Consider the following 17,700-nt stretch of genomic DNA (forward strand, 5'->3'; position numbering starts at 1 on the left):
ACCGTCGACAACGGAAATTAAGCTTTACAATGAGATGATGCATTGATTTCATTGAAAATGCGCGCATTCACAAGTCTCATTCAATTCACCCGCTACTTGTACTGTGCCTGCCAATTGTGGGATAAAAGGAAACTGAAAAAAAGAAAAACAAATCGACATAATCATCATTTATTAGCATCAATTGAAAAATCTGTCCATAAATAAAAACAAAATAAAGATAAAATCAACCACGCTAAAATGATACATCTGCTGCAATTCCGAACGATGCGATAAAAGATAATTTTCCTCCACACTAGGCTCAAACAGTGGTTGTGGAATTAAAGTGAACGGGAAAAAACGATTTTACGCAACTGCCAAAAATGAAAAAAAATAAATTTATTAATAAAATTACCTTATTTAATAAGTAAATCTTATTATTTGCGTGGAAAATTTTGTCAATAAAAGTTTGACCGATTGTACGATGTTTGAGCGAGGCGAATTAACTTTGCACATGTTACATGTGGTTCATGCGTAGCGCCGCATGTCAAGATAATGTCTTTCTAGCATTGTGCAAGATTTAAGCCTACTAATCTAGTCAAATCAATATGAAGACCAAAAAAACAACAACAACAATGAATCAAAACAAGAAGAAACCAATCAACATGGCAAAAGTTGAAAGAGAAGCATGATCAAGTGTTGCGTTGAACAAAAAGTAACCGCAAAAATGGTAACCTCGATCACTACTGCTATCTGAAGTTGAAATTTCATACCAGAGTTCAATATTGCCTAATGTGCATGCACAATTTTGCAGCATAAATTTATTACGAAAAATCAAACTAACAGAAATCTAAAAACTAATGTATACATATTCTTCTTCAATATCTATCGGTAAAGTAAATTGAACTGTTCACAAACAACAATGCATACTCATTGAACTGGGAATATTGAAAGTAAATATAATACAACTGCAACCTAACTTAAATGAAATGAATTAAATAACTGGCAAGTTATCAAAGTATAATAATAATCATAATAATAATGTGTGCATTCTCAACATGAAGGTGCATAAAACGTCACATTTAGCAATTATTTTACCTTGCACTGATAAAAGTTGAAACAACATAAAAATACAAATAAACTTATTAAATATATATTTTCGCAAACCACAGTCACGTTAAAAAATGCAAAAAACAGGTAATTTTAAATTTTTTAAAGAAAGATGCAACAATTTCACACTGTACAAAACTGATTTTCAGGTTTAAATCTTTTGCGAAACTTCTGTTTTGTACAGTTAATGTACACACAGGCATATAATATGTATAATATATACATATATATGTATGTATGAAAATGTCAAGTGAAATTCATGACATGCTTTCAAGAATAATTTTATTTAAAAACTTATAAAAAGTCAACTGAAAGTTTCTTTTTCATTTGTAGAGCTTGCTTGAATAGTTGTGTGCATTTGAAATGTAAACAGTGAAAAATGTTGCGCATCAACGAATAGATAACTGAAATCTGATAAACCAATTTTTATTACAATACAAATGACACTTTTATTGTTGACTTTTTTCCCTTTTGTATTCTCAGCTGCGTCAAGCAATTTTCATAACAAATGCAACAAGAGCAGTTTGATTGAATTTTAAAATTACTTTATTCAACTGTTCATGCGTAACGCTAAAAAACAGAAATAACTAACGAAAGAATGTATCAATCCAACAGCAATGCTTGCAATCTGTTTGCAAGTGGAGGAGTGGTAAAAAAAGAACAATAATAAGAATAATAGAGAGAAAGAGAGAGAGAATAGAAAAAAAACATTTCAGCAGTATGAATGCTACGTCCATGTGATAGTGAACAACATAAACTGTTTAAACAAATAACAAGTTACAGTATGTGGGAAAAGTTATACTTCATCAGGTGGAAAAAGTGCTTGAAACATTAAAAGCAACAATGTCCGCTAAAACTGTATGTGCTGTTGATCAGATGGGGTAAAACGAGCAGTTGGATGAATGGAAATGCACGAGAGTGGAATAAATAATAATAATAATAATAATAATAATACATAGAATGTAAGCGCAATTATTCACACTCTGGGCAGCAAGAAAAAGAAAACAAAAAAATTGAAAGCAAAAATTAAGAGTAGCATTATATTTTCGCCGTGAGCAAAACCGAGACTAATGAACAAAAAATAAAGTAGAAGATTAAAAAAAATGTAGGTGAACAAAAGAGTATATATATATATATATGTATGTATGTATGTAACGTGCATTAAGTGGCTAAAGAAGTTCGTTCAACGGGTGGAAAAAAAACAAAGAAACAAACTGATGATAAAAATTGAAAATATTTTTAAAAATATTATTATCCAAGTTTGTGAAACTTGAAACTAAACACCGGATTCGCAGTTGACGGTCGCTTCCTGGTCACCATCATCATCACTGTCATCTCGAAAGGCAGGGTTCTGATGCATTTCTATATGTCGATCCAACAATGCAAACATATCGTCTACGTTGGTCGCTACATTGCTGCTTTCCAAAGCGCACAACAAGCAGTGGTGAATAAACACATACTGTTGCTAAAAATAAAAGAAAACAAACAATATATGAATAAAAAAACTGAGATTCAATTAATCTAATATTTATATTATTATTTTTACTTCGGTCTGCACCATCCAGACGCGCTCTTTGCGCAAAGATCTCACGGTACCGTACACGTCAATTGGAACGCCTTGTTCGACACCTTGCAGCAGGCGATCCAACGCTATGAAAGTGCCAGAACGTCCAACGCCAGCACTGCAGTGGACCACTACCGGATGAACGTCAACTGGCACCCGTTTTCGGAATTCACGGATAAAATCAACCAAAATTTGTGGCTGATCCGGAACACCAAAATCTGGCCAAGAAGTGAAATGAAACTGTTTCACACGTCGGCTTTGTGCATCCTATGTTGGAAGAAAAACATTAACAAATATTAAAATTACACTACTGTCCGTTCAGATTTGTCATTGTTGTTGTTGTTGTTTTTCAAATTCATACCTTACGGATCAGCAGGTCGCGCAATGTCCAATTCAAAAAGCACGTTTCGTTCAACAGGACAACTTCAATATCGCCAGACGTGAGAGGCTTGCTTAAGTTTGGCCAATATTGGTCACATTTTTCCTAATAAAAAATCAATCATCAATTTTTACAAAAAAAAAACTTTTATCCCTGCAAATCATTTTGCATAACAATATATTAATGTGCTGAATAGAAGTGAAAAAAAGAAACATCCAAAGCATAGCGATATGAAAAAGCGCAAAAGACGACGATGCTCAACAATCATCTCATGAGAATATATATACAATAGGGGTTGATTGTTGAATTCTTTAATTTCCTCGAAATTAAAAATTTCATCTACATCCTCCCTCCTCATGCTCTGCTGCCTCCTGCTTAGACAAAAGATACTTCCGACAACGAGAAAAATGTCTGCAGTGCAATTGTCTGGCTCAGTTGAAAACATGCCACACATTCACTATTGTTTAGCCGCTGTAATTTTTGCATACCAACCCACCCACCCCTCCCCGTTTACCATTTCCAATAAAGAAATAAATTTAAATATTCGAAAAAAAAACTATTCAGAAAAGTGGAATTTCAATTTCAAAAAAAAGTTGAAATGAAATTACAAAGCAGACAAAATATAGAGAAGAGAAAAAGACAGTAACATACTCGTCCTTTTTCAATGCATCGTGTCAGATTGACAATCGCTTCAACGTGCTGTTCCCAGACCATGCGCCAAAAATGTCCACGCGTTGACAACATTGGACCTTGCGTGGCAATGTATTCACGTGGTGAGTTGAATCCCTGACGTGGAAACAAATACATGTAGTATATATATATATAGTGTGATAAAAAAAATTTTTCGTGCGCATACGGAAATGTAGTTGGCATTGATGTAATCGGAGCCTGGGTCGTCGTCGTCAACGGCGATCAACTTCACCCGGTTGTGATCGTAAGGTAGAATGTTGGTAAAACGATTTTTGTATCGATTGCTGGGTAAATCTGCGGCCGACATGGACTGATTTCTGCCGACAGATTTTAATTCCTATTAAAAAACAAAGAGAAGGAGGGGGAGAGATTGAAAATAAATGTTGCACAATATAAATATATATATATAAGTGCGCATTTCGGTTTTGTTCGCTCACTTCAAATTCTTCAGAAAAGAGAAAATCCGAATCGGCTCCCATCGCTCGAACGTGACTGGCAAAATCAACCTGATCCACAGGACGCGTGTCGTCCAACGAACTTGGTCCAGTCGGCTTGTAAAATGGACTCAACAATTTGGTGCCGACGTTGGTCGACTTGTCCGGCAAACGAGCAGGCACTTTCCACCGTACCCGAGTCTGGGCTTTGGTTTGTGAAGGCGTGGCAACGGATTTGGACTTGCCTCCGCCTTTGGCGCCCGAAGTGGGCGTGCCCCCGCCGACCGGCTGCTTGTCGGTCGACTGACCGGCGGTAGTGGTCAGTTTGGCGCGAATTTTCGCCCACTCGGTTGGCCAGTTGAAACGGCGCCTGCGCACGAAAACCGCCATCGCCATCAACGCGATGATCAGCACCGTGAACACGAGCACCACTGTCAAAATCACACCGACCGACACCGACGTCTCGTAAGCTGGAAAACGAAAACCACCAATAAGAACAGATGTAAAATGGAAAATTCACTTACAATTCATATTCATATTTATATATATATATATATGTGTGTGTGTGTGTGTATGTATTTCTGTGAAAGAAAATTCAAAATCAAACACCACTCGTACGCCTACACGGCAGACAATGACAAGACAACGCGTCAACGCGTTTCATCCACACCCACGGATGTGTGCGCACGCGCATACAACAACCGTACACGCGGGGAGGCTTTCATTTCATTACTTTGCTTCTTTTTTAAAAGTGAAAAATAACACATTTAAAAAACTGATTAAGCTGAGAGAAAAAGTTGAAATCACAATTATATATGTATACATATAATATAAAAAGTTCAAATTATATTTAGATAAACAGTTTTTAAAAAATACTTTTCAAAGTGAAGTCATCAAATGGGAAAAGTGAAGAAAAACCAAGCAAAGCAAAGCAAAGCAAAAAATAGCACACAGAAAAGCGTCAGTGAGAGAAAATGAAAAACGAAAAGAGTGAGCAGGAACAATCATACATGTGCGCCTGTGTAATCGGTGTCAGAGGGAGAGAGATAAAGCGATGAAAAATTGAAAAGAAAGCGTTTCGATTGGACGACGTGATTTTTCGATAAAATTCGGCAGACAAAAATAACCGCGCAACGACGACGCGTCTGCATCGCACCCTCACCAACCATCATCATTTATTTATTCATCTTACTGCTGCTAAAGGCAAAAAAAAGTTAAAGCACTGAATCGAAAAGGCACAATGTGCAATGATCATTTTTTGCATAATTATTATCGGCAGCGTTGAAAATTTCCTACTTTTACCTCGTCACTTCTGCCTCCCTCCCCCCCCCCCCTCTTTTTACCCCTCTTGTCCTCCCTCTCTCCCTACCCCTCTACCGTTCACGTTGTCTTTTACCTGCTTTGAACAAATTTCGCCGGTCAGTCTCTTTTCCAATGACGACGCAATTAAAACTTTAAGCTAGCTTTTAAAATAAACTGAAAATTTTTTTATCCCATCAATTCAAAATGCATTAAATAAAAGAAGAAAAAAGAAACATTGCGCGCACATACACACATTGTGAAAGAAGCTATTTTTCCGTTGTTGAAACTAAAAACGTCGCTCCTGGGCAAGTTGACACGACACAATTGTTCACATTACAACAGCTGTTGCTGTTCAGGCCATGTGTATGTGTGCATGCGAGCGTTGAAACAAACGTTGCCTGCAGTGCGGATTTTGCTGGAAAAATAGAAACTGAAATAACAATATTTCTCTCTCTCTCTCCCCACGGGACAATTCAATTTGCTCTCCAACAACAGCAACACCTAGCTAGCTAATGGGCAAGCAAAAAATAAACTCGCAGCTTTTTTCTCTCATCATCTGCCATTTCCATAATTTATACTTCACCGACGACTGTTTTACAGATATGTGGAAAAATAATTATTTCACACATTTCTTGTCCAATTTACCTACCTGTATAAACGAAAGCTGAATAGCCGCTGTCGGTGTAATGGTCAGGGGACGTGTAAACGCGAAGTTTGACTCTGTATTTTCGACCAGATCGAAGTGGACCGTTGCAGAAGCGATTGCCAAAATTGGCCAGAAACAACGTCGGGCTGAGCGTGAGGCAGTGGACGTCGACGCCGAGTACTTCGGTCAGCGGTGTGGCGCTGAACCGTTTCACCGGCGGCAATGATTTCACCAAAGCCACGTATACCGGCCATACTTCATTATTTTGCACATCGTGCCACGACTGAAGAAAAATCAAATTGCAAAATACCACTGGTCAATGAAAAAAAATGTACGCATGCATACCAGAGTGGTATTCAAGTCGACCGGCTCGTCACCTTCCGCCACCATGATTGCGTATTTCTCTAACAAACCGTGCAGAGTGCTGAACATGGACAAATTGAACTTTACCATAAAATCCGACGGTCGAATTGAACTAGCAACAATACTCGGCGTGCCTGATGGTACAGGTGGATCTGCGCAAACAATATATATACATATATCATTTTTATATAGTCATTTTTTGATAAACGTAATAAATATTTCAATTTAAATTTCACTCGACAACACAACTCACTCAACACTGGCGTAATGATGACATTTTGGGAATTTGAACTTGCATCAAACGACGGACCAATTCCAATTCCATTAATTGCACGCACGTCAAATTTGTACTGTCCACCGCCGGTCAGATTGTTGACCAACAATGTCCTTTCGTCGGCAGGCACGGTCAGATTCCAAGGGGTTTCAAACAGTGGCACCTTGGCAGTATTCTTGAACAATAATAATAAATAGCACATTTATTTGAAAATTAAGAGAAAATTATTTTTTTTTACTGAAGGAGTTATGGTGATTAAGTAGGCGATAATTTTGCCGTTCGCATGTTCCGGTGCCAGCCAAGTCACGCTTGCCGAATACGGAGCAAGTACAGTGACGTTGAACAGATCCACTTGACCAGGTACTTGAAATCAGAATAGAAATAAATAATTGAATGAAAATCCAAATTGCACACAACTCACATTCTTCGGCCGTTCGAAAAGTAAGACTGGAAAGGAAAATTCGCGCCTGGGGGCACGGGTCCAACAATTCCGAAGAGCCGCACACTTGTTCCACTGTCAAATTGTAATGACTGTACGGTCGCAGACGATCCAAGTCGAACGTGATCGCCTGACCAACGCGTCGCATGCGCAACTGGTGCTGCTGTTTTGGAAGATTTGGTGGGAAAATGGCCGACGCCCGAACATCCCGCAAACGTCCGTCGTTCGACAATCTCAACTCGCACGTCTCGTCCAACGTGACATTGGGCGGCAATGCAGTGTAGAAGCTGGCCGATGTCCCAGTGGCTTTCTTCAATTGGAATCGCAACTGCAGAGGGGCGGTTCTGGCGAATGCTCGAATTGCCGATCCCTCACTCTGCACCCCGCCAGCTTTGGCGAACAGTTGCACTTCGTAGCATCCGCCGGCGACCAAGTTGCCAAACGTCAAACCGTCGGACGGTTCCAAATTATCCAGCTGGTCCAGCGGTCCAAAGATCGGCACCTCTCTGCTGGCTTGGACCATCGACGACGACACCAGCATCAACGACGCGTTGAAAACTGCATCCGAGCCGAGCAATTTTCGATCCTGGATCACCGCTTCTCGATCCCAATTCACTTGCAAACTGTTGGTCGTGGTCGACAAATCCAAACCGATTCGACTGGCGTAAAGCGCCGGGGCGACGGTCAGCAACTGTTCGTACGGTTCACTTTCGACCACGCCGTCCACCGAAGTCCAAACTTGGAATATGTACCGACGACCGGGTTCCAGTGGCAAAAACCAAACGCATTCGTTGAACAGCGAATGCGCTTCCAACGGCTGCAACTGCGCTCCAGACCAAGAGGAACCTTCCGAATAGCGAAGGCCGCACCCGTTACTGTAGCCGACCAATTCCGACAAATCCACGTACACTCGAAACGCCTGTTTCGCGAAACTCGGTTCCATTTTCAAGCTAATCGGCTTCGAAGGGCCTGCCCAATGGAAACATGATCAAACATTGCAAACAAACAAAGCTTATTCTCACTTATTATTGTTGAATAACGCAAAAATGGGCTGACCGCTTGGCTAGCAACACCCTGACGCACACTGCGCACACTAATGTTAACACGCTGACCAGGACCAAATATTGCCCGAAGCATCAATTCCGGCGAAGCTGTCCAATACTATAAAAGAACAATATGATAAATAATAAATCGATTTACTCTCCTTCGATAAGGATTCCAATAAATTTACATACCGTTCTGTTGTTGGCAGTCACTTCGAAACTGTCATTGTGAACACCGGCCATTTCCCAACGAAAAGTAAACGCCATCGCGCTGCTGTTGATCACTTTGAAATTTCGAGGTGCAGGTGGGACTGGCAAAACAAAAAATTATCATAAAAATTCAACTTTTCAAACATACACATTACATTTTAAAATTATTATTATTTCTCCTTTTTTTTTTGATTGAAAAGAAATTTCACGAGCGTTGCGTTGCAATATTTTACGTACATTTTTACAGTGAAATTAATAAAAACAGTTACAAAACAGTGGGAAAGAATTCGAGTGATATTATGGCTATGGAATATTTTGGAGCACATATAGTTTACAATTTTTAAAGAACCATTCATTTCAGCAAGTAATTAGGGAAAAAAATAAATTTTTTTCTTCTCTGATTCGAGATAAAAATTGCAAATCAAACTGCCGATCATCGATCAGCACTCAATATACGCATGGAAATACTGAAATTTTGCTCGAATAAAAAAAATTCTTTTTTTTAAAAATAATCATAAAATTTAAAAAAAGGAAAAAAAGAGAAGAAAAAAAACTAACCGGTCATGATGAGAAATGAAGTGGACGGTCGAGTGATGTTGGAATAGAAAGCACGTACGGTGCAGTTGTACTCTTCGCCGGGCAGCAGGTTGGTTACGGAAAATTCAACACGGGTCTCTCTCGAATCGCTGATGTTCAACATACGCTTGGGGCACTTTTCCACATCGATCCGCAGGCAAGAGCATTCGACGAGATAATAATCGACCAATTCGTAGATCGCTTTCTCGACCGCAAAAGCGACCTCATCTTCAGATGCCCATTTGCTTGATTCAATGACAGCCGGAGGAGGACCGTTGCCGAAACGTTTCAAATGATGATCCTCCTCCAACTCCTCCTCCTCCTCTTCGCCAATTTTTCGCCTAATTCTATACCCGTTAACAGTGTACGGCTAGAGAAGAGATAAACATTAAAAATTAAAAAAAAACATAACTTATTACTTACCTCATCATCAAGCAAATCTCGAATCAACTTCTCAGACGATGCAAAGTCATTCAGTCGGTAAGTCGATTCAGCGAGACCAATTACATCTGAAATTAAAGACAAGAAAAAAAACTATGCGCAAAATTATTCTCTCATCACACAACATACAAACTTTTCAATATTTTATAACTAAATATAATTCGAAAAATATTTTGAAAATTATATGCAATTTAGAAAAAAAATCAACCAAAAAATTTGCAACTTACAAACAAACAAACAAACAAATCCTTACATATTAAAAGATTAAAATGAATGAGCCAGTAAAGCATTTTCACAAGTGAGCGTAGTGGAAAGCGATACGACGAATATGATTTTCGCTTCTTCAACGAACGTCGACAACGCTTCTACTTCAACACACTGAATTCAATCGACTACATGCCAGATAGATGGATGATCAGTGCTGAAATTGAAAGCAACATCATTTGCAAAAGTGAAAAAGAAAATAGCAACAACTTGGAGAAATCCAATCAGATCAAAAATCTACCTTTAAAAAAATAACACAATTCGATAATAATCACAACAACAACAACAAAATTTTTTCTTTTAAAAAAAAAGTACTTCAATTTCAAATTGTCCGTTGTACACAGTGAAAGGAGAGAAAAAAGCAATTTAACAATGGAAAGTCAACAGAGTAATGGTTCGAGTGAAACCGTCCGGCAGGACAAAAGCAGCCACCTTTCTTTCACACGGTACAACTCGAAATGACCGTGCACCTCTCGGTCACGCAAACCGTTCCACAACTGCCAACAATACAGGCCAAAATGGCCTTTGCAGCAGTAGTTCACTTGGCTATATTACTGAACAACAATAAATCTTCCCCCTCCCCCCATTTCTTCCATAATTTTCCCAGCGTAGTTTTTTTCTCCACTATAAACTCAGAGAAAAATGATCATCCCATGATAAAGCTTCGCTTATTTAGGTTATCATCAAAGCGCAACAACACATTTCAAAATATCACAATCTCTGACTGTGACAAAACTATAACTATACATTATGTTCATCGTACAAATGAAACAACTTTACGAACAATTCAAATCAAACAATCTGAAAAATTTATTTCAAAAATAAAACAATACAGTACATTAAATTAGTGAAAACAAAAAAGTTGCTTCACAAAAAAAACAAAATTAAAATTCTTTACATTAAAGTATCCCATGTGATAACAAAATTATTTTTTACGTTTTCCGTGACTCGGGCAGGAAAACTGTTCAACCAAAAAGATTTTTTTTGCACTTTATGACACTTCGCACCTGAATTTCACAAAAATCAAACCCCACTTAATCTACAGTAAACATTTTAAAAAGATGAACTAAATGCAAATTTTGAACCAATCAAACGAAACTGAAACAAATAAACTCGAATAATTAATATAATAAATATTGCACGAAATCAGAGATGAAGATTTTCGCCGAATTAAACATATCGCATCAATCACTTAATCATAGCGTTGACATTTATTGATCTGAAGAATATGTTCAAGTGATATTTGAAAATTATAATTTTCATATAAATTTCACCATTTCTACGTTTTCTGACATATATTATGCATATGCAGCATTCACCTTGATTTATAATATTCATTTCATTTTAACTCAAAAAGAAATTATCGCTGCTTAAATAATACTGTTAATAATATCACTAGTTTTTAAATATCAAAATGGAACTTCTACTTTAAAATTCTCGTAGAAAACTACACATTATTAAGAACTAGACGAATTCCAATTCAAAATACATTACGGCATGCAACACGTAACCAAAAACAACAAATATCTATCTTAGTTTGCATTTTCATAAATGTTACTTATTATAAATTTCATCATTTTCATATAAAAATTCCATTTGAATACTTTTTAAATAAATGAATTAAATGATGATAAATTATTCAGCAGATTACAGTAAAATTTCAATAACAACAAAATTATAAATGCTCAAACTTGGCAACATAATGCATCAGTAATGAAATAAAATCACTAATTAAAAATTATTAAATATACATATATACATATATATATGTATAATAATCAATAATAGATATTACACTGAAAAGCACATTGCATAATCAGTGCAGCAGCAAGCAAGTATGCATTGAAATGTAATAAATAAATGAATAACAAAGAAAATGTACTTTATAAGCAGAGTAAAACAATACTTACACACTACTAACCTTACCTATTACTCGCTTAGCGGAAATTCATTCTGTTCATTCCATTCAAACAACAGACATTATAAAACAGCTTTTGGAAACAAATCAAGTCAAATTAATTACACACAATCAAATAGACAGAAAAATCATTTACACTTTAAAAATAACCTCACCGAACGATCAACGATAACTTAATAATCAACAGTATTTTTATTTCAATTTATTTCGTTGAAAACTACGAATCAATAAGACCCTGTCCTAAATTATTCACTACAAGCCTGCTTATATTTTCTCAATTATGCTATGATTAAGCCGTTTAACATTACAATATTATTAAATATGTAAACTGCTGAACAACTTACGTGAAATTCAACCATTTAACACAAACAACGCAAATTCGACTTCCGCGGGAAAAACGGCATCCAATTACCGAATGAATGGCAACCTATAGTACTACTTCCGGTTAACTTGCAGGCTTGAACGACGCTACAAGAAAAAAAAATATATATTAATGAATAAAAACTGATCACTTCACAGAATAGATAACTGCGTCATTGCATGACTAAACAAAGTCAATCTTGTTGTGACGTTCATTATTTGATAATATACCGTGCAGTGTAATTGAATATAATCTACCACGCAACGAGCACGTTTAGTAGCATTTGCCAAATATATTTTGCCTACTGTGCATCGGAAGTGAGTTTCGCATTGAACACCTCTAACTAACGTAAGACATTATTTATTTAATATATTTAAAAAATAATAATTTTTATAATAAAATTTCATCCAGGATAATTCAATTTTTAAATTTCCGCCGGATGCCCAGTATCAGTAAAACTGAACACTGGATTTTAAAAATTATTTAAATAAATCGACAAACGTTAAATTTAATATTTCTGAATTTTTGTCTGTTATTCAACATTTACAGAATATAGATTCGCGAATAGCGAAGAGTAGATAATTTACTGATTTTCTGTAATTACTTTTTCAAATGGGTTGAATGATAATAATAAATTTTTGATAAACATGAAATATTAATTTTCAAAATTAAAATATTATTAATAAAAATTTTATCGCTAAAAATACATATGATACTTTTGTAGGTATACAATATGATTTTCAAGTTTTAATATCGAAACGACAAATTCGTCCATGCACTATGTATAGCATGTTTAATGTTTGCAATTGGCTGTTTCAAAATTGGGAAGAGAATGTTCGAAAACAACTTCCCGAACAAAATTATTAACCTATGAAGAGTTAATACCATTACGGTACCAGTGTCACACATTGCCACGTCACGAAGAATTAGGTTTTTCATTTTGTCTTATTCGTTACGCAGCAACCTACCTTATTTGTAATAAATTTCAGTAAACAGTACTACTGCTGATGAACCTTCGTAAGAAACAGCTGAAAATCTTCATTCTCTTCATACTTATCCATCCTATAAATGCACTATTGCCGGGTTTATACTGCGGCGAACGAATTTGTTACGATGGTAAAGTACATTTCCTCATTATAAACTTCCGCATTTTATTTGTATCTGTTTTAGTTTTAAATTTAACTCGCAATGCGACAAAAGTAAGTAAATTTAAAAGTGTATTTCACTTATTTTTTTAATTTATTTTTTTGAGAAAATGTTTTCATTTGTTAGAAGTTTAGAGTGAAATTTCTAAAGCCTACAGAAAGTTGGCTGGAAAGTTGCATCCTGATCGCCAACGAACTGCGGTATATTAACGAAAATTCCGTTGATTTTACTTTTCAGTTGATTTATTTCATTGCATTATTTAACATTTTACAGGAAGCGAAAGCGAAGGCCGAAGAACAATTCCGTGAAGTTGCGGTCGCATACGAGGTGATCATTTTTCCGAATTTTTATAATTGCCATTACAGACATTTTGGGATACTTATCATTTTAGACCCTTAAAGATGAAGAATCTAGAAAAAATTATGATTACATGCTCGACAACCCTGGTACAAATTCACCATGATCACATTATTGTTAAAATAGCACTAACAGCAATTTTTCCCTTCTTCAGAGGAAGTGTACAGGCACTATTGGTATTATTACAGACATCGCGTTACACCGAAAGTGGACGTCAGGATTGTCATTTTGGGCATAATTTTGTTAATTTCTATAATCCAGGTTTCAGTGTTTTATTTAACAATATAACAATATACCTATTTGAACAGTTTCATTTTTCAAGTATGTCAGCTCTTGGCATAAATATGAAGACGCTGTGAAGTATATGTCAACGCAAGCGAAGTATCGCTTACGGGCAAAAGAGATTGCTAAAGAGCGAGGTTTTCTCAGCGATATTCCAAAAACGGGAAAGAAAAGAAAAGAAAAAGTATTCATCTCCAGCTTTAAACTTTCATAAAAATTATCATTTGAATTTTGCTTTCAAGGAAGAGCTACGCCAAGAAGAGGAAGCTATCATTATAGCCGTGATTCGTGAATTCGCTGATATAAGGTTATAAGAGACGGTTCTAATAACTGCTTTTTCATATTCACGGAATAAAGAGTTCTGTTTTTCAGAGGAGGCTACGAAAAGCCAAATCTATCTGCAACATTAGCTGGAAGCATCATTCTTTTACCAGTGTACATTTATCGATGGTTGCGGTTTCATGTTAGATGGTTTTGGAAATTTACCATCCAAAAACAAGAATATGGTACTGAAGAGAAACTGCACCTAATACGAAAATATATGAACATGTCGCAGGCACAGTTCGATGTAATTTTGATCTGTTCGCATTTTTTGTATTGTTCATGTTGTAAAGTATGTAAATGTTTAGTGTATAAATGATAACGAGAAGAACGATTATCTTTACAAAGAATTATGGATTAAAGAAAAATTTGCCGTTTGGAAACAAAAGAAAGATGCAGAAGAGAAACAAAAAATGGCCGAATCTGGACAGTACAAGCGTATGCGACGATATTTGAAGAAAGGAGTCAATCAGATAACATTCTTGGATGAATGAAGAACAACTTCTCCCTGTTTGCAAGCAAGCCCTTAACGCCATCATCAGAGTTCGATGTTCAGTTTTGTTCAGTAAACAGTCCAAACAACTGTCATGTACTTTAATGCAATAATACTACCTGCAGCTGGAGCTGTACGCTTTATTATTTATTATTTCGTTCAACTTGCTTACTAAAAGTTAAAATTTTGTTCACACATCTTAGTAATTTTTCAAATGTATTTTTTGAAATTTCTGATATTTCGACGGTAATAAAAAAAAATATTCAACAAATGAAAATTATTAATAAATACAGCTGATCCAGTTCTGCAGTGGTTACCGTAATCGAATGTGCACGATTGATCACAGCCTACTGTATTTGCAGCAGTTGATGTTGCTTAATCACTGTGCATGGGCAGATATAGGACAGTAAAATAATGTGAATTGTTGGCAAGACGCGCAGTATTGAAATTTCATTAAAATCAAGTTCACTGTTCGCTTTGTTTGGCTTAAAAAAATTTTTTTTCAACAATTTTTTAGATGCAGCTGATTTCGACCATTCGAAGAAGAGCATACCATACAATAGTAAACAGTTCTTGGCTTGCTGAAAAGTTGGCGAATTCAAATGAGAAAAATCTGCGAATTTTACACGCTTCAAGAGAAGGATGTGGCGATTATGCGGAAAAGCATATTCCAAAATCAGTCTGCTTCGATTTGAAGCGAAGTCAAAATAAGAACAGTCCATACAACTTCATGCTTCCGGAAAGCGATTTTTTCTCCAAGTAGGTCATTCATTAGGTCATCAGTATTCCCCTGTTTTTTTTCTAGCGCTTAATGTGCTTCTTTGTGCGGACGCGACCTCCACATAGCACATGTGCTAGTTTATTCTGCACGCGCATATATGGAAAATTGAATATGAAGCTGCTTTTCAAATGCATAAATTCTACGTAAATACTTTGCAGTTAGGGCTAACTTAATTTCAAATACCTTTTTTATGATTTAATTGTTTTTTCAGAATAGAATTATTTCCACTTAAATGAAATCGTCGAATAATTATTACACTGCCTACACATAAACGAATATATAATATTAGAAATAAATTATAAAAATGCGTATTTTTTTCTTTTATTTTCCAGCTGCTGAAGTTTTATTTTTATCACAAAAAACAGGAAGTAAATATTTACAGTAGAAAGGTAATTTTCAGGTGTTTGTGTAATTTTCTCTAGCAAACACTGAATAATAAGAAAATAGTTGCTAGATTGATAATAAGTTTTTAACAATAAGATACCTTATGTATTAATCAATCAATCTGATAACAAATTACACGCTGAATGTCTGAAGCTTCTCTAGGCATTGTAGTGCAGTTTAATAAAAATGGTATTTCCCATTGAACCACAGATGTGAATATTTCAGACCATTTACGATTAAAGTGATTGATTTTCTTATTCAAGCCTTCTTTGTATGTAAAGATTTTAAAAGTGAACCTTTCACGTAGGTATGTTGGCAACGAACTAGGAATAACAGCAGACGATCATCTAGTTGTATACGATTCGGGTACCAGTGCTCCCAGTTTGGAGTTGGCCGCCAGAGTGTGGTTTACTTTTCGTTATTTCGGCCATAAATCAGTGTCGGTCCTCAACGGAGGTTTATTCAATTGGATGAAAGAGCAAAATCCCATAACGAAAGACCAGCCAGAAGTATGCTACTTTTTGCATCAAATTCTTTGTTGTTACCCTCTGTGAACATGTAAAAATGCCCAAACTACACTAAATATTACAATTCTTTCTCAAAACAGAATTCAAGCTGTTTAAATTTAAACATAATATAATGTAAAGAATATCTATATACACCATTTAATTTAAGGTGGAGAAAAGAAATTACACATGTCGCGAACAGCGCAGTTTGGTTGTAACATATGAAGAAATATTAGACAACTTAGATGAAGAAGATCAGCAAATTATTGACTGTCGTGCACCGAATTTATTCCGTGGAGACACTACCATGTCAAGTACTAGAGGAAAAAGAAATTTTGAATTTTCTAATCATCATCACTTTTTAACAGGCATCAGTGGACACATTCCTGGTGCTATCAATGTTCCTTTGACGCGTCTGGTTGATCCTGATTCAAAGCTAATCTTGGATAAAGACAAACTGATTTCCATTTTCGAAAACGCTGGTGTAGATTTGCATAAAAGCGTCATCTGCAGTTGCAACAGCGGTATACAAGCATGCGGCATTTTGCTACTACTGAGCACTCTTGGAAAAAAAGACATAAAGCTCTACGATGGTATTATTATAGATTTCAATCAGCACATTTTACGGTCAGCAATTCTGATAGTTTTAGGTTCATGGACGGAGTGGTCCCAACGCGCAGATCCCGAGAATGTTGAAGTGGATTAGCGGTAAAATGTTACGTCGCGATGACAATCCACCTTACTGTTATCAATGCAGTCACCGAACCTGGTTCGAAAAACCGTGATTAACTTTCAGAAAGCGCTTTACATTATTACAGCACCACTTGGTGCGTAGAAATGTGAATTCTATCTTAGTAATGAGCATACCTTAATACAACTCAGTACAGAGTAGAGCACCGTAGAGCACATTATATTTATTTGAATTGTGTATTAATATCAAATAGAAATATTTGAATATCTTACCATATTTAGTAGTCTTCATTGAATGAATGGCAGCCAGTTGAACCGCTTCGTACCAATAAAACTAATCTTACGTATTTGCTGTAACTGTTTTGAATAATCAAGTACTAATACTACTGTATTTACAAAATTTAAATATTTTTGCATAAACTTTAAATTTTGATGTGCAATATGAAGAAAATAACAAATGATGAAAGAAAGTATTATCAGCCTGAACAGGGGGGGGGCGTTGCTTTGACAATGTGATTGAAGCCACTTCTTCGAAAATTGATAATGCTATAATGATAAATTGATTACAAGCTTGAAAAGCTCGAGTTTATCAGTGATGTTATTAAAATTGACGCATTTATCCAAATAGAAAAGGTTTATTCATTTGAAGCGTATGATAATTATCAATTTTTAAGTGTGAATAAAATAAACAACTTTATTAGCTTTGTTCAAGTAAGTACACAGTGAAAATGAAATACTTTCAGAAAATTA

At 35.9% G+C, this 17,700-nt stretch overlaps 2 protein-coding genes across 2 annotated transcripts; one reads left to right on the forward strand and one right to left on the reverse strand.

Annotated features, from left to right (window-relative positions):
• Positions 1 to 2,362: 2,362 nt before the first annotated feature.
• On the reverse strand, positions 2,363 to 4,549 carry Tsp_05811 (tyrosine-protein phosphatase 10D). The gene is made up of 6 exons (XM_003380031.1): positions 4,157 to 4,549; positions 3,886 to 4,056; positions 3,681 to 3,815; positions 3,012 to 3,134; positions 2,633 to 2,917; positions 2,363 to 2,551 (listed from the first exon to the last, which is right to left on the reverse strand). Exons 1-6 carry the CDS (start codon positions 4,547 to 4,549, stop codon positions 2,363 to 2,365), a joined length of 1,296 nt encoding a protein of 431 aa, XP_003380079.1.
• An 8,448-nt stretch (positions 4,550 to 12,997) lies between these two features.
• On the forward strand, positions 12,998 to 16,966 carry Tsp_05810 (3-mercaptopyruvate sulfurtransferase). The gene is made up of 8 exons (XM_003380032.1): positions 12,998 to 13,189; positions 13,410 to 13,463; positions 13,502 to 13,814; positions 13,974 to 14,082; positions 14,148 to 14,388; positions 15,107 to 15,348; positions 15,980 to 16,025; positions 16,430 to 16,966. The coding sequence occupies exons 1-8, from the start codon at positions 12,998 to 13,000 to the stop codon at positions 16,964 to 16,966; spliced, it is 1,734 nt and encodes a 577-aa protein (XP_003380080.1).
• The last annotated feature ends 734 nt before the right edge of the window (positions 16,967 to 17,700 follow it).

Source organism: Trichinella spiralis (assembly GCF_000181795.1).
Source record: "Trichinella spiralis strain ISS 195 chromosome Unknown Scfld2, whole genome shotgun sequence".
In the NCBI taxonomy this organism is placed as follows: domain Eukaryota; kingdom Metazoa; phylum Nematoda; class Enoplea; order Trichinellida; family Trichinellidae; genus Trichinella; species Trichinella spiralis.